The sequence below is a fragment of the Sitophilus oryzae genome, unplaced genomic scaffold (assembly GCF_002938485.1).
Source record: "Sitophilus oryzae breed Bouriz unplaced genomic scaffold, Soryzae_2.0 scaffold_1000_pilon_pilon, whole genome shotgun sequence".
Classification (NCBI taxonomy): Eukaryota; Metazoa; Arthropoda; class Insecta; order Coleoptera; family Curculionidae; genus Sitophilus; species Sitophilus oryzae.
In genome coordinates this window covers 1,153,790-1,172,524 of record NW_022145617.1, presented here as the reverse complement: position 1 = coordinate 1,172,524, position 18,735 = coordinate 1,153,790, and the positions used below count along the sequence as shown (strand labels likewise).

Genomic DNA, 18,735 nt, shown 5'->3' with positions numbered 1-18,735 from the left:
CTGGCAACTGTTACTCTTGGGTCGGTATTTACATGTGTGGAAGTAAATCGCATAGGGATCTTATTAAGTCGGAGCGAGAGAAATGCGACGGAGTGCTGCTGCGGCGTTGCCGGTACGCCTTTCCCTATCAGGTAAAGTAAAATCACTATCGCAAACCGCTTATTTTTAATAGATTTTTTTTTCGAAAAGATAACTAGAGAAAATCATTAGAAATGTTTCTGAGCATCTGAAATGGAATTATAAGGATATCTTATAGGTGTCATTTATGTATTTAGGGTGTAATTTTTTTTATAACGAGAAAACGTCAGTAATCGCGATAATTTAAAAACTCAACTTTTTAACACATAACACGCCATAACTCAAGAAACACTTTAGATATTGAAACTTTTTTTTGTTTGTTTACATAAGAAAAATTCGATAAGGTTGTTTTTTCCATTCAAAAATTGTAAACAACCATCAATTTACTTTTAGAGCATAGCAATTTTCAGCAGTCGTGTAATTTTTTTATTGATAAAGATTTTCACTTACTGCCTACGAAGAAAATACAGCAGAAATATTAAGAATGTTTTTAAAAAAACTACAATCAATTATTTCTAAATAGCCCGACCACCGTCGAAAACCAACTCAATTCCACTTATTTTTACCAAAAATGCCTGTGTTTCTAGCTTGCACTTAAAAATTTTCAAGCTATAGGGAAAATTACAACGATTCGTTAATAAACAAATAAAGTATCACGAGACGTAATTAAATCGTGAAGCTGAACGCATGATGTACACCTGTCCCTAGAACTTTAAGTACTGACAGAGGTACTGATTGGGTCGACCGGTCAACTGCGACAAATTTGCTATATCCCCTTCCACGTCTCTTAGCAATGTGCACAGTTTCTCGATTCATTTCATACGTTTGGCAACGTGTTTACTGTTCTCTCTTTGTTCAGTACATTATAAACGCATTGTACTCTTCTTACATACGGAAATCTCGACCCAAGACTAACCTTTGCCAGCCCTTAAGCGGCCCATACATTATCAAACAAATTGCGCAACTCAGGCTGTTGCGCAACGAGTTGCCAATGTATGGTAGTGTTTGATGCGTTGCGCATTTGTTTGATTGTTTGAGTTTCAAGAATGTTTGAATTCTTTTGTGCAACAGGACTGTTTGCGCAACGCGTTGTGTAGTGTATGTGTGTGTTGCGCTTCGTCATGCAATATTTTAGTTCTTTCATCCAAATTCTTTGTTTTCTTTTTCGTTTTTGGGTATCATCGACATCATCTAGGGTATATACGATAATAATTGACGCAATGACAATTGAGGACATGATTGTTTCTTGCACAACTTTTAATAAAAAGTTTGATCAAAATTTTACTAAGTGCATGGGTGATGGAGTTGTGCAACGGAATGTTGCGTATCGCTTTATTGCGCAACTTGTTTGATAGTGTATGGACCGCTGAATCAGTTGTGCAACGCAGCGTTGCGCATCGCTTTGTTGCGCAGTTTGTTTGATAATGTATGGGCCGCTTTAGTACTTTACACAAACGTAATAAATCTCCTAGTGATATTAGATTAATAGGATATTACATACCGAGGAGGGAAGTGTTTCATTACTGTCGAGAGATTAACTAAATCTCGTGACAATAATGAAAACTTTCCTCCGAGGTTTGTATACGATTTTATTTACAACCAAATCATTAATTAAAAAAAATAAATATGTCGAAAATTTGTCGTTTTCTGTTTTGGCATTTCCATATCTATCGTTACCGGTACCAGTGGTTGTTATGGCGCAAACCTTCAACAGTAAAACAAACAACTAAGTGACAGTTTTGAATTTCTCGTTCGCTTTTCGAATTTATATAACATAGAAAGCCCCAGAATGTTGCCGGAAAGTTCGGATAATGAAGACTACTTTAATATTGGTACTCCACCAGAACTTACAAAAGCTGCAAAAAGGACAGAAGCCAGTTTACTTCCAGAGAAAAGTAGGGGGCGATATGAAATAACATCGAAAGTATACGAAAAATGGTGTGCCGAAAGAAATGCTAATAATATTGCTTCGGAGACAGCCTTGATGGCATATTTTAGCGACATGGCAAGGCAGAAAAAGCCATCTACTCTTTGGGCTACGTACAGCATGATACGGACAATGCTAGAATCAAGGGAAAAGACTGACATATCAAAATATCACAAACTCGTCGCTTTTTTAAAACGCCAGAATGTAGGTTTTAAGCCAAAAAAGTCTAGCATTTTTACCTTCAACAAATAAATGTATTAAAATCTTCAATTATTATTGTTAGTCTTCTTGTTTATTTTTGTTGATATTATTTAAGTATGTGTTTTTCTAAGTGACAGGGAACCAACCTGACGCCTATCAGGAGACACACCTCATGTTTATTGACCTTCACAAAGCATATGATACCGTTCCAGTTAACAGACTATTCAAGGTACTACAGGACACCAACATTAACTACACCTTAATTAGAGCTCTGAAAAACTTGTACGAAGAATCGACATCACAAATTAAAATAGGCAACACATTATCTGGAAGATTCTTTGTCAATAAAGGTCTACGACAAGGATGTGTGTTTCTCCCACATTATTTAAAATATATGTAGCAAAGGCCTTGAGACAATGAAAGAGAAAATGTAATGGAATGGGCATTAATTTGGGACATACCTGTCTATATACCCTGCAGTTCGCAGATGATCAAGTTCTTATGGCCAACGATAAAGATGATTTGGAGTACATGACAAGGAAACTACAAGAGGAATATCAACGATGGAGTTTGGAAATAAATACAGGAAAAACTAAATATCTACCTATTGGTGCAGAACTATCTAGCGTACATCTAGAAAATGAAGAGATAGAAAGAAGCCTGCAATGACTACACCTATCTAGGAGTGATATTTGATAGAACAGCTAAAGATGACAAAGACATTAAAAAACGAATATCACAAGCTAGAAGAACAATTGGCTGTCTGAATGGAGTATTTTGGAGTAATGAAGCAGGGAAGAAACGGAAGATCAATATATACGAGACCCTGGTAAAGAGCAGTCTACTTTATGCAGAGACTTGGCGAATAACGGAAGCCAACCGAAAAAAACTGGAAGCGGTAGAAATGGATGCCTATAGAGTGGTTTATTATAGGAGCTACAGATGCCGGAAGCACTATTGCCGGACCCTGTATGAATGAGCCTTAACAATAGTAGATTATTTTCTTTTATCTATGGCCTTAACGGACTGTCCGTCAAAATGACAGAATAACACCATAGGAATAACACAAAATAATATAACTCGGAAATAACACAAATGATGAAAATAACACAACGGCATTTCTCGAAATATCACAAGCAATTTATGGAATATCTAGATAAAAAGGCAAGCATACATTTATCGGATAGAAGTAATAGACTGTGGCATCACGTGGCAGGCCCAAAAACAATATTTTTCTGGGCCCCCATAGTGAAATGGAGCATAGTTATAGCTGGCATAGCTGACTTAAATAGACCAGCTGACCAGATCAGTTTAGGACAAAGCAGTTCCCTTGCTATAACTGGCTTGATTTGGTAAGATATTATTTTTATTCAAAACATTCGTGTCTTTTATTAGCCCCCCTATTGATTTTAGTAGAATCTTTTAATGGCATTTTTTAAAGTACTGTACAGGGTGGCTCGAATTCGACGCTCATCATTGGGATTTCGGAAACCGTAAGAGATACAGGATCGGTTAAGTCGGAGGCCAAGTTGCGCAATTTGATGCTCAATAAAATGCCATATTACATTTTTATTTTCGATGTACTTAAACAGCCGTTAAACGGTAGTCTATTAAAATGCCGTTAATAGATGTTGTGACGTCGTTCATGTCGGCGGAAAGTAATGCCTAGCCTTAAGCTTTCTGCAAGAGCACCTGTGGGTCAGTGGCTGAGGCTATCGCTTCGTAAGCGAATGATCCGGGTTCAAATCTCACGCCTAGCAAGACTTTTTTATATTTTTTTTGCTTATAGCGTGATCTTATTGCATTGGTTTCACTCTTTTTATTTGGATTGGTTTAGTTATTTGGCGGGTTGGTTAGCGTGGTTATTTGGAGGGTGTTAATTCATTGGTTAGTTGGTTATTTGGTGGGGTTGGTTGATTTTTACTAATTTATATTTGTTTTTTATATTTTTTATCAGTGTCGAGGTTAGTTGCGTTGGTTAAGTTGGTTATTTGGTGGGGTGGGTAGCGTTGGTTAGTCCTTATAAAATTCCTATATTTCATAAAGCCGTCAAGTGCGTCACATCAACGACGTGATACCTATTAACGGCATTTTAGTAAGCTACCGTTTAACGGTAGTTTAAGTACAGCCTTTTATTTTTTATTTTTTTGTATAAAATATTCTGGTAATGGAATTTTCTGTACGAAACGTCGGCAAATATCAAAGTGACTATATATAGTGTTTTAAGAGTGATGAAAGGATTTAGTTAAATTGAAAAAAAAAATCAGGTCCGTATTTAAAAAAAATTAAGTGGATGATGGAGTTAAAGAGCAGAAAAAGTGGCCATGAAAATGTGTTTTTCATTTTAAGTTATCTTAACAAATAAAGCCAGGAAACAATAGAGAACAAAATTGAAAATTCCGTGTTTTTTTTTCGAATATATTCGGAAGTATTCGGAATTTTTCAAAATGCAATACGGCATTTTATTGAGCATCAAATTGCGCAACTTTGCCTCTATTTAACCGATCCTGTATTTCTTACGGTTTTCGAAATCCCAATGATGAGCGCTCGAATTCGACGCTCATAGACTGTACTGATCAGGATCAGGCTACCTATCAACTTTGAAACTGTTTAACTAAGCCGTTGTGAAATTAATTATAAAATTAGGTCCTTAAAGAGTCCTTGTACAGGGTGGGTCAAATTCGACGCTTTTAAATGGAAACACCCTTTTGTATAGGAGATAGACGAAAACTAATATCGGCGTCTGGAGCTCAATTTTCATCAAAAACATGATGGTGAAAACCGCACATCAATATCTGTTACCGTTTCAGAGTTACGGGGTGTTTTTCAAAAATGTGCATTTTTAACAAATCGCTGTAACTTTTTTACTATGGAAAATTTTGTATTTCTATGAAAACATTTCCAAAGCACCTTTTTACGTAGAATTTAATGGTTTAAATATAATTTTTTTAAAATTAATAATTTAAGAGTTATCAACAGAAAAATTGATTTTTTATTGGGAAACCCTCTATATTTTTAATTAACCGAAAAGAATTTAATTTACCTTTCCAAAAATATAGCACACTTGATATTTTGTTATAATCCTCTTCGAAATACAGAATTTTTAAAAGTTAGCCACTTTTAACCAGTAGGCTTTGGACCCCTCATTGATGATATGCCCTTAATGGAACTCGAAAACATATTTTTCCAGCAAGACGACGCACCGCCTCTGAACGCTGATATCAGCAAATTTTTGCAGCCAATTTCAAGAATAATTGAATAGCTAACCAAGATCCCAATCGTTGGCCGTCGAGGCCGCCTGACTTAGTGCCCACGGATCTAATCCTATGGATATATTTGCGGAAGAATAAAGCTTCCTTATTATTCCGTATAATCTAGACAAGAATTAGAAATACTTAGCAGTTATGAGAGGGTGTCCTTCACCCCCACTGAGTTAATGAATTCCGCGAGAAATATTCAAAAACTGCCCGGTCTGTCCATAACAGAAGATATGTCGAACACCGCTAGCAAAATCTCATGTCTTTGTTTGCTCATTCATTTATTTTTATTGTTATTAGATATAGTTTAAATGTGTTGATGTTGGTTAAATATATTTTAAATTGTTATAAAATTCTGCATCTCTCCTAGCAAATATTATTTTCGTTTTAATTGATGCTCACCGCTAGATTTTTTTTGCATTACAGCCGGTGCCGTTCAAAGCCTACTTATTTAAAGCCGGCGAATTTTTATATACTCTATATCTCGAAGAGGAATCGAGCAAAATATCAAGTGTGTTATATTTTTGGAAAGGTAATTTTTAAGTATTTTCAATAAATTAAAAATATACAGGGTGTCCCATATAAAAAATCAAATTTTCTATTGATAATCCTTAAATTATTAATTTAAAAAAAAATATACATAAACAATTAAATTCTATGTAAAACGGTGCTTTGGAAATGTTTTCATAAAAATACAAAATTTTCCATAGTAAAAAAGTTACAGCCATTTGTTAAAAATGCATATTTTTCAAAAGCACCCCGTAACTCCGAAACGGTAACAGATATCGGTATGCGGTTTTCACCATCATTTTTTGACAAAAATTGAGCTCCAGACACCGATATTAGTTTTTTGTCTATCTCCTATAGAAAAGGGTGTTTCCATTTAAAAGCGTCGAATTTGACCCACCCTGTACAGAGTCCCATTTTGGTTGAAATCCTACGGTATCTCCGTTATTAGTGAAGATAGAAGAGTGCAGTTTGCACAAACCTGTACCACTTTTTTGTCAAACGGAATATGCCGTAAAAAAAATTTGCATAGCCCTCTTCGCTTCTAAACTACAGGGTCTTTTTCAAAATTTTGCAATTTGGGACACCCCCTGTATCTCTGTTATTGTTAAAGGTATCGAGAAGGTGAAAACTGTTTATTGTAGAACTTTTTACTTAGAATACAATGGCGTAGTGTGCTATTCTACGAAAAAAAATATTTTTAAAGATATGAACTAAAGTTATGTTTTCTTAAATGGAACACCCTGTATATTTATAAATTATATGATCTGGTTTACCATAAGCTTCTCAAAAATATATATCACTCTATATTTATTTTCATTATTTACTGCAATATTAAAAAAAAATACCAAAAGATCATATTTATTAGTAGGCCATGATTGATAATAAAAGAAACTAAAAAATTATTAAAAGTATACTGCTATCTGTCTCTTGTTTTATTCTGCGAGCCACTAATAAATTCTTTATAATATATTAGGGAAACTTAACTCTCTACCGCTATTTGTAAATCTTATTGGAAGCTATCGTACTGGAAATTTTAGATTTAGATTTTTTTCTAGTTGCACAAATTACTTTTTTAAGAACATAATTTTGTAAATAACTTAAAAACGACTTAACGGAAGAGTTTCAAAGTTCCATTAAAAGTTTCTTCTAAAATCAATACTAAAGTCAATAAAAAACACTTTTAAAATGTTCTGAGCCGGTATAATAAAATAACTTTTTCTATATTACTACTTGTAGGTCTAGATACTCGGTGGTTATTTATCCCGTTAACTATCAGTTACTAAGCGCTAATGTATTCATGGGTATCACACAGTTCTACCAATTCCTTAGGTGTGTCCATTTTAATTTTATTTTAACTCCAGAAGAACAAGAAAGATATATTAAAGAAAATAGGAAAATAGAATAAATAATTAATAATAAAAATAGAGACATTAATATATTTTTAGTATATATTTTGACTAAATAAATTTTATTTTAAACATTTTTAATGCCTCTAGTGTCTTTCTCAAAGTTTATATAAATAGAGTTATAAAAAAGTATGAAAATACAAATTTTAAGGTCTACACACATGGCCAAAATTATTGCATGAAATGAATTTAAAGAATCTTTTTTATACATAGCTTTGATAATCTGTAATAAACATTTTTTGGTTAAAATGGATATGGTAAACAATGTTTATCGTTCAGACCCAATATTATTATATACAAAACATTCAATTCAAATTCTTGCACATTTCGATTTGTGGTCTCTTAGGTTTCAGAAGAAATTTGACCATTGTTTTGGCCTTAAAATACCTGGAAACATTATTTCACAGTTTAATAGAGTCAGAATAGTAACACTGTCTCAACAGGCATACCGGCACGTTGCAATAGCTGAAATTGTAGGAGTTAACCAAGCGATGTTTCGCGAATATTAAAAAAAATAGAGGAGAGAGACAAACGAGGTTACAGACCGGCCTGGAAGAGGTAGAAAGAGAGTTACTACTGCTGTGCAAGACCGTCAAATATCCCTAATTGCACGACACAATCCCCTGCCCTCTAGTACTGCTATTAAAAATGAGTTAGCTCGCTTTGAAGGAGTAAATGTTTCAAGAAAGACCATAGCAAGAAGACTCCATGACAGAGGATTACATTTAATGAGGCTTCTACGTGTTCTGAAGCTTAATTTACGTCACAAAATTACGCGACTACAATGGGTTGAGGAGATGAGAGCAAATGGACCTAATTGGAATTTCGTCATGTTCAGTGATGAAACAAGAATAGGCCTAGTGTCAGACTCGCGACGAACTTTGGTCTGGCGAGCATCTGGAAGACGAGCAGGCTTGAATGCAGCTCAACCCTGTGTCCCGTTTCAAGGAGGAAGCATTATGGTATAATGCATGGAGCTCGAACTCCTCTTGTTTTTATTGATGGCACAATGACAGGTGCCTCATATCTTAGAGACGTTTTAGAGCCTATTGTGAGTCCATTTCGAGGGGCAGTGGGGGATGAATTTGTTTACATGGACGATAATGCTCCTCCCCATCGCACTTTAGCGGTTCGCGAATTTTGTGCAGAAGAGGGTATAAGAAAACTGTGGTGGCCACCGATGTCTCCAGATATGAATGTGATCGAGCATACTTCCTCAACATCTTCTGGACAACTTAATTGAGAGCATGTCACGTCGTCTCGCAGCTTGCATTGAGGCTCGAGGAGGCAATGCAGACTATTAGTTGTGAGAAATAATCAAAATTGTTTTCAATATTTTCTGTTTAAAATGAAATTTGTTTTTGTTGATTTTCACTCATTATGAAATAAACTAGTTGCCCTTACATTTTTAATTTTATATTAGTTAGTCGTGTAGTAAGCCAATGTGTCCAAAAATATAAAAAGAATCATATTAGGTCCAAAATAAAATAAAAATATCGTTATATGCAATGATTTTGGCCATGTATGTATTTATATATCTTATATATGAGAATAAAAAATCGGTAAAAAAACTTTTAAGTTAAACGGTTTTATCTTATGTTCACTGAAAACTACAAAATAATAATAAGAATTAGGTATTTTGAACTTCTAGTTCAGAAATATTTTAGTACTAGGCAGAATAGTTTTTAGGCATATTAGACTAAAATAAAAACGTGGGGCCCCTCTGAAATCCTACCTATGGCAAAGCATATCTTTATACTTTGGTAGATCATGAGCTCGGCGTTCGCTGGTGAAGCCGCCACGGCTGGTTATTGATTGTCAAAATCTCCAGTTACGATTATAGTAAGTCGATGCAATCCACACTTAGTATAGAAGAAAGTATTACAGCAATAGTTAATGGGCCCCGCGTTTTTATTTTAGTCTAATATGCCTAAAAGCTATTCTGCCTAGTACTAAAATATTTCTGAACTAGAAGTTCAAAATACCTAATTGTTATTATTATTTTCTAGTTTTCAGTGCACATAAGATAAAACCGTTTAACTTAAAAGTTTTTTTACCGATTTTTTATGTTTGTTTGTTTTTTTATTTATTGTTTCCATGTTGTGCCCACGAGTAATGGACATTTTAACGGTCGACCCCCCCAGAGGTCCAGTAGAGGGGCAAGGCTATAATATACAACAAGAGGCGCCCAATCTTGCGGGGAAAACGCTTGCGACATTACATTTTTAGCCACCCTAATGCCATACAGTCCTCAGCACGCTTTAACCTATTACCTTAACTTGGGTGGTAAAGCTACCGCTAACTACGTAGGTACATCTAATCACCTATTTTTTTTATCTGTCCTTCTAACGTCACACAATCTTGGACACAACTGTTCTGGACACGACTACTCATGCCCTCACCTAATACGCCATTTTGTAACGACGTCCATCTTGGATTTTAAATTTTGTCATAATCACAGTATTCTACTAGTGTAGCCCTTTCATTTCATACCCATATTGAGGGGGTTGTGGAAAAATATGAAATCCGCCATTTTGTACCGGCGGCCATCTTAGATTTACAATGTTATTGATATTACTATATTGTATTGTCATCGGAACTAAAGGTGTGTACCAAATTTAAGATCAATCTGACAACAGGAAGGTACTTAAATTTCAATTTCTAATTTTGACCCAAATAAACAAACAAATAAATAAATACCGTACGGGTCGAGCTAAATAAAACCGTTTAAAAACAAAGTTTTTCTTTTCTTAAGTAAGATTTAAGTTAGAACAATTTTCTGTCACTGTCACAGGGTTTTTAACAGAACACTGTCTCCTCGATGAACACCTCAGTAAATTGAAGCTAAGAAACAACGGCGAATGCAGATTTTGTGAAGAAAATGTGGAAACACCAGAACATACTCAGTGATGAGATGACAACAATTCGTGCCATGAACTTTAGTACGACTGATATCGCAGATGGAGAACTATCATCTGTAAAACGGTCTAAGATACTGGCTTTTGTCAAAGCCCTGATACTGTATCATAGGTTATAACTCAAGAAAATGGGACCCAATAGATCTATAACGTCGCGATAATTAACTTCCCCATCCCATACAATCTACAATCTACAGATTCTACAGGTCGTAGTGTTTCTGGCACAGAAACCCCATCATATCATATTCCCTTAATATTTGAAAAAAAGACGGTGCGGCAATTAACTGAGACTGTAAATAGGCTTTTACAAAAGATATACTTACTGATATACCGGAAGCATGATGGGCAATGGATGGGCTAAGTGAGGTGCCTGTTGCAACATGGCTGCGCGTTCGTGTAGAGCTTCTTTAACCATGCGATATTGTTCATAATCTAGTTGCATTATTGCTTTTTGGAGATACCTAAAAATAATATAAAAAGAATGTATTGTAGAAATTATTTTAAAAAATGATAGAAGATTGCTCGATAATGAACTTACCGTACTCCTCCATGGATCAACTTGGTACTTCTACTGCTAGTACCACTGGCAAAATCGTCCGCCTCTATTAAGGCCGTTTTCAGCCCTCTCGTGGCAGCATCTAGGGCACATCCTGCCCCTGTGGCACCTCCGCCAATGATTACGATGTCGAATTGGTCGGTTTCCAGCGATCGCAGTTGTTCGGCTCTGGTCGGAAGCGTTCGCTTTGGTCTTGCTGTCACTTGGTGTGCCTGAACTGCTGGCCACTGAAACATCCAAAGAAAAATATAAATATTCTAAGTTAACGTCTCCTTTCTGTTGGTAAGACTAATCTGGACGGACTCTATTTTGTTAACGCGGAATCCGAACCGCGGTCGGCTATATCATGGTCAATGGCCTCCAGTGGTTTACTTTTTCGTTACCTCTTCTATCCCTTGGTAGGGTGGGACCCAGAGTAGGAGGACTTTATTTTTTTAGGACAGATATCAAGTTTTTTTTTCTTAAAATATGCCCAAGAATAATTACCCTCTTAAATATTAGCATGTTCATTAGAATTAGAATTTTTTTTAGAATGAGTGGGAGGGGGGTTAATCACTTCGACCTTACAGATCCATTGTGTCCCCCTTTCTTGAATCATAACTCATCATACAGTGCCTGGGCTTTGACAAAAGCCAGTATCTGGGACGGTTTTATAGAGGGTAGTTCTCCATCTCCAATATCAGTCGTACCAAAATTCATGGCACGAATGGTTGTCGTCTCGGCGCACTCAGTGATGAGGTGTACTGGTGTTTCCCCATCTTCCCCACAGAATCTGCATTCGCCGTTTCTTCTTAGTTTCAATCTACTGAAGTGTTCATTGAGGAGACAGTGTCCTGTTAAAAACCCCGTGACAATCCGAAGATTGTTCTTACTCAGACCCAGGAAGATCTGTGATTTTTCTTGATCATAAGCCCTCAGAAACTTCTTCGAGTGTCTTAGACCATTGGAAAATTTCCATTCCAGGTTGCGGATGGAATCTTCCAAGTTCTTGAGTTCCGCCTTGAGTTGGTTACCACTTGGAAAGCAGAACGGTTCTGGTTCAGTTAGTGGAGTGTTCGCTGCTTTCCTAGCTAGATTATTTGCTTTTTCATTGCCTTCTATCCCTTGGTGAGCAGGCACCCAGTGTAGGAGGACTTTGTTTTCTTTGCCTAATTTATTCAGCTTCTCTATGCATTCTTTGACCAATTTCGAATTGATTGATACTGAGTTGATCGCCTTTAACGCTGCTTGACTATCGACAAGATGGCTATTTCTTGTTTCCGATAGTTCCTATCTAAGATAAGTTGTACGCATCTTTCGATAGCGTAGATTTCTGCCTGTAGGATACTAGGGTAAGTGCCCATTGGTTCGGAGTATTTAGCTCTCGGCCCAAATACTCCGATCCCTGTTCCCGTATTGGTCTTGGAAGCATCAGTATACCAAGTTATGGTATGGTCTTTCAACTGCTGGGCAAGCGTTTCGCTCTTCCAATCATTTTTATTGTTCAATACTACATTGAGATTTTCTCAAAGTTGTACGTTCTTGGCATATCGTCCACTGGGAGTTTCAGGAGTGGTATTTCCTTTTTGAGGGTGTTCCAAGCCCCTGATCTGACAATTCTCCCAGTTCTAATTCCGTTAGTGACCATTCTAATCATTGTCGCATGGGCATCTCTACCAATGACAATGTGCAGTGGTGTTAGATCTAGAATGACCTCCATTGCTGCTGTTGGACAGGTTTTCATGGCTCCTGTGATACAAACGCATGCTAGTCTCTGGACTTTGCACAAGTTTAGCCTTGCCGTCCGTTGCTCTAGTTTTGTGAACCAGGCAACTGCTCCATAAGTAATCATGGGTCTTACTATCATGGTATACATCCAGCGCAAAGTGTTAGGGGAGCAGCCCCATCTATTTCCGGCCAGTCTTCTGCATATCATGAGAGCCTTTATGGCTTTGCTGGTAGTGTTCTTAATATGCCTGTTCCACAGGAGTTTACTGTCCAGGGTTATTCCCAGATATTTAACTTCCTGTGTTGGCAGTATTACCTTTCCATCTAGTTGAATTCTTTTCAAGTTTTTCAGACTTCGCTTTCTGGTGAATGGCACTATCGCGGTTTTGTCTGAGTTGATACTCAGCACGACAGTCCTACACCATCTCTCAGTGATACGGAGTCGTCTTTGGATAATATTACACAGGGTGCCTTTTCCCCCGAGCGATCATGACTATGTCATCTGCATACCCAATGCAGTGTATTCCCGCTAGAGTTAATTCATCTAGTAGTTCATCCACCACCAAGCTCCACAGCAAAGGGGAGGTTACTCCACCTTGTGGAGTTCCTTGCGTTGTTTTAACAGCTACAGTTTTGGTTTGGTGCATGTTCATTAAGGAACACCCTGTATATCACAAGTATAAATCGCTTTTTTTAAACATATTTTCCGAAATGTTTGGTGATAATAGATAATATTTCAAATTTCTGAAATAATCTTTTCAATAATCTTTTCATATAGCTATATATTTGTCATTCACGAATTTCTTGCTTTAATAAATAACAAATCCTCGTTTTACTCAATATTTCCTTGATTGATTTATTTATTTTGATAATCCACATGTTCCTTTAACTTTTTGATATAATTTTAGTATATTTAATACAGTGTGTTCAAGGAAACTGGAACAATTAAAAATTTCTTTGATTTTATAACAGTAAAAGTGAATCAATATTTGTTAAATATTTTTACTATTCCAAAAAGGTCCAGATCAGGTTTCGTATTTGATATTTATTTATTTTTTAATACATACAGCGTGTCCCAATATTTCGTGGACATACAACTACTAATACGTTTTTTTAGAATCAAAAAATGTTAATGTTAAGAACCGAATTTCCGAATTTGAATGAGATTTTCTAAAACTACAGACTAATCCTAAAACTTACGTTTTCATTGTACTCGCTCAGAAAGAAATAGGCTGCCAAACCTGCTCCTACAGTACCTGTCAAACCACCAACTGCCAATTTCCCAAATTTCGCGGCCATTTTGATTTTATTTTCTATCTGCCCTGCAAAAAAATGCATAATATAATATAAAAAGCCTTCTTTCTATTAGTTATTAAAGCAAAATTCAATATAAATTAAATGAAATGAGAATAAAAAATAAAATATTATAGGGTACCCGGTACTTCACAGTTTATTTAACTTCCTGCCTGATATATAAGCTGGTTTTTTACTAGAAAGGATAACTTAATAAGTATTGTTTAAATAAATTTATATGTATTGCATTCAAACAATATCTTGAAAATGGTAGAGAAACATGACAAATCTAAACACAATTTTTGAAAAAATATTAAGTATTGTGCTATTAGTAATAATGATAGGTATTAAACGATACAATATAACAAAATATTAAATAATAATATTGAGTATACATATAACATAGATAACTTCATATTTAAGTATTAATAATGATTATACTCGTATGTATAAATAATTATGATTCCTTGATAAATTATGATAATTTGGTGAAATTCTAATAAAAAATATATTAATTCTTCAGAATATAATAATAATTTTGATTGATGTTATAGTATACAATTGATACAAAAAGAAGAAATGTTAATTAAAATATACAGGGTTGTTCACCACATACGACACGGAGTATTGTAGCTAAACGATTAGATTTTTACAAATTGTAAGATTTGAGTTCGTTGAAGGACTGTTAGAGCTACAATTTAAAATTATTTTTACAAGATACAGAGTGTCCCAAATAAATAAAAAATATCAAAGTTTTATTTTTTAAAATGGAACACCCTGTATATTATTGCATTTTTAGTTTCTACGATTAAAATAAAGGTATATTTGATTAAGGTTTATTACACTTAAACCTTACCGTTTTTGAAATATTTTCAATTTTGCGAAATTGCAGTATAAATTTTAAGGCTTCATTTCTCCGAGGATATCAAGGTTTTTAAATTATTTTATATATTACTAAATATTTACTGAAGTTTATTTATTGATCAGTTATTGTGTTGCAATAATAAAAATTATAGTACCTTATACAGAGTGTCTAAAAATTTATTTTAAATAATTACTAGCTTTAAACGGCAATAATATATTTAATTTAAATAGAACACCCTGTATATTTTATGAGAAGCAGATGCACGATTTAATTGTCTATCAAATTGTATTGTACCACTTTTTACCTATTCCTTCAAGTTTTCGTAGAAAATGCATTTTCTTATATGAAATATTGACATTTTAGATTGTTTTTAAAACAACAAATGTACAAAATGTACGGGCTAGTAAGATTATCGTTTTTAGTAAAACGATAATATTACTAGTCCATTTGTATGCAAAAAGAAAACTATTTAAATCTTTATAAAAGAGTATACCATTAATGAAATATACCACCAGTATTTCCGCCCAATTACTAATTAACTACATACTTAATTGTGTTCGTTAATAAATTATTCTAAATAAGTGTGGATTTGAATCAGAAATCAATATAATAATAAGTTATGAAAATGAACGTATCTGTTGTTATAAATAAGCATTTGTCAAAAAATTAAATATCATTTTTAAGGTGTTACTTTTTACCACACTGTCTAATACATACATAATTCAGTTTTTTAGTATTTGGAGTAATTATTATTAATCAACGCAAACAGTCAATTAATGTAGTTTGAATACTGGAATCATATTAACTGGTCCTCTTTAACAAATATTTAAACAGTTTTTTTTTATTTTTTAATGAAATAAACAAACTATATCGACAATATATTAGTATCTGTACTCTACTACTACTGTACTACTAAATTATTATTATATTTTTTTTTTAAATGAATGTAAAAAAATACGTCACATAATTAGAACTTTTTAATTACTATAAAAAAAACGTAAAAAAATTGATGACTATGTAAAAAACTGTTTTATAATATGTCTAATCTTCTTAATAAGCTAAATTAATTACAGCTATTTAAATTACTATATTATCTAAAAAGGAACTTTCTCTCAAGGTCATCTGATTTATACAATAGAGTTAAATTTATATTGTGTGTAAGTACTGCATATGTATGTAACTAAAGTTATAAATAAAGGGACATATATTTAAAAAAACATCTGGTTAAAAATAAATTAGTTATATTCTTAAAATAGTATCTACATATAGGTATAGGTATGTATTATATAAAAAAAGACCATAGATTTCCTATGATAGTGAATTCAATTTAGTATATCCTACTAAACAGATAAGTAAATTTAAACTTTATCACATACATGTAAAAATTTTTGGTGCTATTGTGCAATTTGTCTTTTTTTTATTTAATTAATTTTTGAGATATCTACTTTAAATAAAAAGTGTTAAATTAAGTAGGTATGGATTTATTTGTTCTTGAAATTTACACAGATTATTTTCTAGTACTCTGTACATCGAATTTTTTGTGGGTCTCAAAAGTGACTCACCCCTATAACTTTTTTTTTCTGATAAAAAAACGAAATTTGGTATGTTAGTATATGACATTAATTAGGATTGATTGACATATTCAATTGTTTTCGGTAACTTCCGGTTTCACCGGAAATGACTTCAACTTTTGATTTTTAAATGGCACCATCGCATCGGTATATTTTTACTTTATTCGATAGAAAATTACACTCTGAATAAAATTACATATAATGTCAACTTTTGCCAAAATTATCATCGATTGTCATTCCCCAGCCATCATTGACGCCGTTTTTTTTCGATTATACGGTATTATTTTGTAAAATCATAATATCGAACACTCGAAAAAGAATTTTTAAACGCAATGACCGCCTATTTTTAGCCAGTTAGAAGTATTTAAAGGTTTTTTCAATGTCAGTGTCAAAAAATGTTGACCATTTCGAATTAATCATGAAAAAATAAGTGAAAAATATGGTGAAAAAATTAAAAATAACTTATCGAACATTCAAAAACGAATTTAGAAGTATAATACCCTGATTGTGAGCCTATTTAAGTGTTTTTTTCTATGTCAATGTCAAAAGATTTCGGCCAATCCGGATTAATCACTGAAAAATGAATGAAAAGGAAGCAAAAAAATTAAAAAATCGCAGAAAATGTGTGAAAAAGTAGTGAAAAAAATAAAAATTTCGGTATAAAACACCCAAAACTGCAAATAGAGGTTTTTAATAATTGTTTTTTCAATGTCAAAGTCAAAATATTTCGGCCAATCCCAAGTAATCACAGAAAATGTGTGAAAAAGTAGAGAAAAATTTAAAAATTTCTGTATAAAACACTCAAAACTGAATTTAGAAAAGAAATTAACGGTTTTTTTTAGCTAAGTAGGGGTATTTAAATGCTTTTTCAATGTCAATATCAAAATTTTTCGGCCAACCCCAAGTAATTACAGAAAATGTGTGAAAAGTAGTAAAAAATTAAAAAATTTCTGTATATAAAACACTCAAAACTGAATTTAGCAAACAAATGAACTCCATATAGGGGTATTTAATTGTTTTTTCAATGTCAATGTCAAAATCTTTCGGCCAATCCCAACTAATCACAGAAAATGTGTGAAAAAGTAGTAAAAAAATTAAAAATTTTGGTATAAAACACTCAAAACTGAATTTAGAAGAGAAATGAGCGGCTCTTTTTAACCAAATAGGGTTATTTAATTGTTTTTTCAATGTCAATGTCAAAACCTTTCGGCCAATCCCAATTAATCACGGAAAGATGAGTGAAAATGTAACGAAAAAATTGAAAAAAAAAATTGAAAATTCTACTTACGGGTTAAGTAACTATTCCTTTTAAATCTGGGCACTTAATTTTTTCCAGTCATATCGTCAGGTTATGTAAAACGAGCACATTTAATTTGGGATACACCAGCTCGCGATAATACGCTCGCGCACGCTATTAGAATGTGACTCGGGCCGTTCGTGAAGGTCCCGAACCGCGACGTTGCTGGGAACTTGACAAAATCCGTAGATTACGGATAATCGCTAGCGATAATTTTACACCAATCTTGTTTGGGAACTTAAACTAGTTTTTCTTTCTCAACTGAACAGTATTTTTTGTGAGAATTGCGCTCAAGTATTGAAAGGACTAAGTGACAGATATGTCAACCTCAAAACAGCGAAGTATTTTTTCTTTCAAATCAAAAGTTTTATGTCAAAAAATAGTATATACCTATATTGTTTTAATAGAACATGCTTTTTTTTGAAGCGTTACAAATAATTTTTTAACAATAATTCAAACCTCGCAAATAATATATAAAGTAATGTCCTATATACAGGGTGTCCCAATATTCCGTAGGCATAGAACTAAATATGGGCGATTGTGATTTTGTAAACTGGGACCGTGATTTCTGTGATTCGGACCGTGATTTCGGAGTTTATAGTAAACTGGGATTGAATTTTCTCTCTAATTTTATTTATTTATAAACAAGGTATTATTTTTCTAGGGCCACGATCATAATACCGGGTGCTGTTTCACCGGAAATGACTACAACTTTTGATTTTTAAATGGCACCCTCGGTATTTTTAGCCGACCATACCAATAGGTATGGTAGGCTATTAAGATCGGCAAAAAAAAAGTTTTTTTTTAATTTAACTCAAAATGAGTTATTTGGGTCATAAGTGACCTAAATACAAAATATTTTCATGGTGTCTGTCTGTCCGTCTGTAACACGATAACTCAAAAACCGCTAAACCGATTTTAACCAAATTTGGCACAAAAATACTGTGGCACCCGAGAATCTGGCCATTAGTTTTTGATGGGGGTGGGGGTTGGTAAGGGGGTAGGGGAGGGGGTATGGAAGGGCGTATGGGAGGGGGTATGGGAGGGGGTTAAAAATTTTAAAAAATCATAACTCCGAAATTACAGTATCTAGGGAAACGCGGTTTTCAATTTAAGATTAGGAATAATATTTGCAACAAAATTTGTAAT

General features: G+C 33.9%; 2 protein-coding genes across 4 annotated transcripts in view; one reads left to right on the top strand and one right to left on the bottom strand.

The window, feature by feature from the left end:
- Positions 1-17,740, bottom strand: part of LOC115878147 (glycerol-3-phosphate dehydrogenase, mitochondrial) — a 65,439-nt gene extending 47,699 nt beyond the window's left edge. Inside the window, exons 1-4 of one of the 3 annotated variants that reach the window (XM_030894643.1) lie at positions 17,578-17,740; positions 13,761-13,877; positions 10,836-11,080; positions 10,621-10,758 (exon numbers count right to left, since the gene is read on the bottom strand). In XM_030894643.1, coding sequence (XP_030750503.1) covers positions 10,621-10,758; positions 10,836-11,080; positions 13,761-13,859 — 482 coding nt within the window. In that variant the 5' untranslated portion in view covers positions 13,860-13,877; positions 17,578-17,740. Of the gene's footprint in view, positions 1-10,620; positions 10,759-10,835; positions 11,081-13,760; positions 13,883-17,577 lie in introns of all 3 variants that reach the window. The other 2 variants (XM_030894571.1, XM_030894710.1) reach the window with 2 other exon arrangements.
- LOC115878318 (mitochondrial pyruvate carrier 4-like) lies at positions 3,235-7,388 on the top strand. Its single transcript, XM_030894809.1, has 2 exons — positions 3,235-3,558; positions 7,210-7,388. The coding sequence occupies exons 1-2, from the start codon at positions 3,302-3,304 to the stop codon at positions 7,376-7,378; spliced, it is 426 nt and encodes a 141-aa protein (XP_030750669.1). The 5' UTR covers positions 3,235-3,301; the 3' UTR covers positions 7,379-7,388.
- Positions 17,741-18,735: the final 995 nt, after the last annotated feature.

What these genes read in the sequence shown, in the direction of transcription:
- LOC115878318 (XM_030894809.1), top strand. Translation starts at nt 3,302, where the DNA reads ATGATGAAAATAACACAACGGCATTTCTCGAAATATCACAAGCAATTT. An exon ending in GCTATAACTGGCTTGATTTG is followed by an intron (nt 3,559 to 7,209) that starts GTAAGATATTAT and finishes TACTACTTGTAG; the next exon opens with GTCTAGATACTCGGTGGTTA.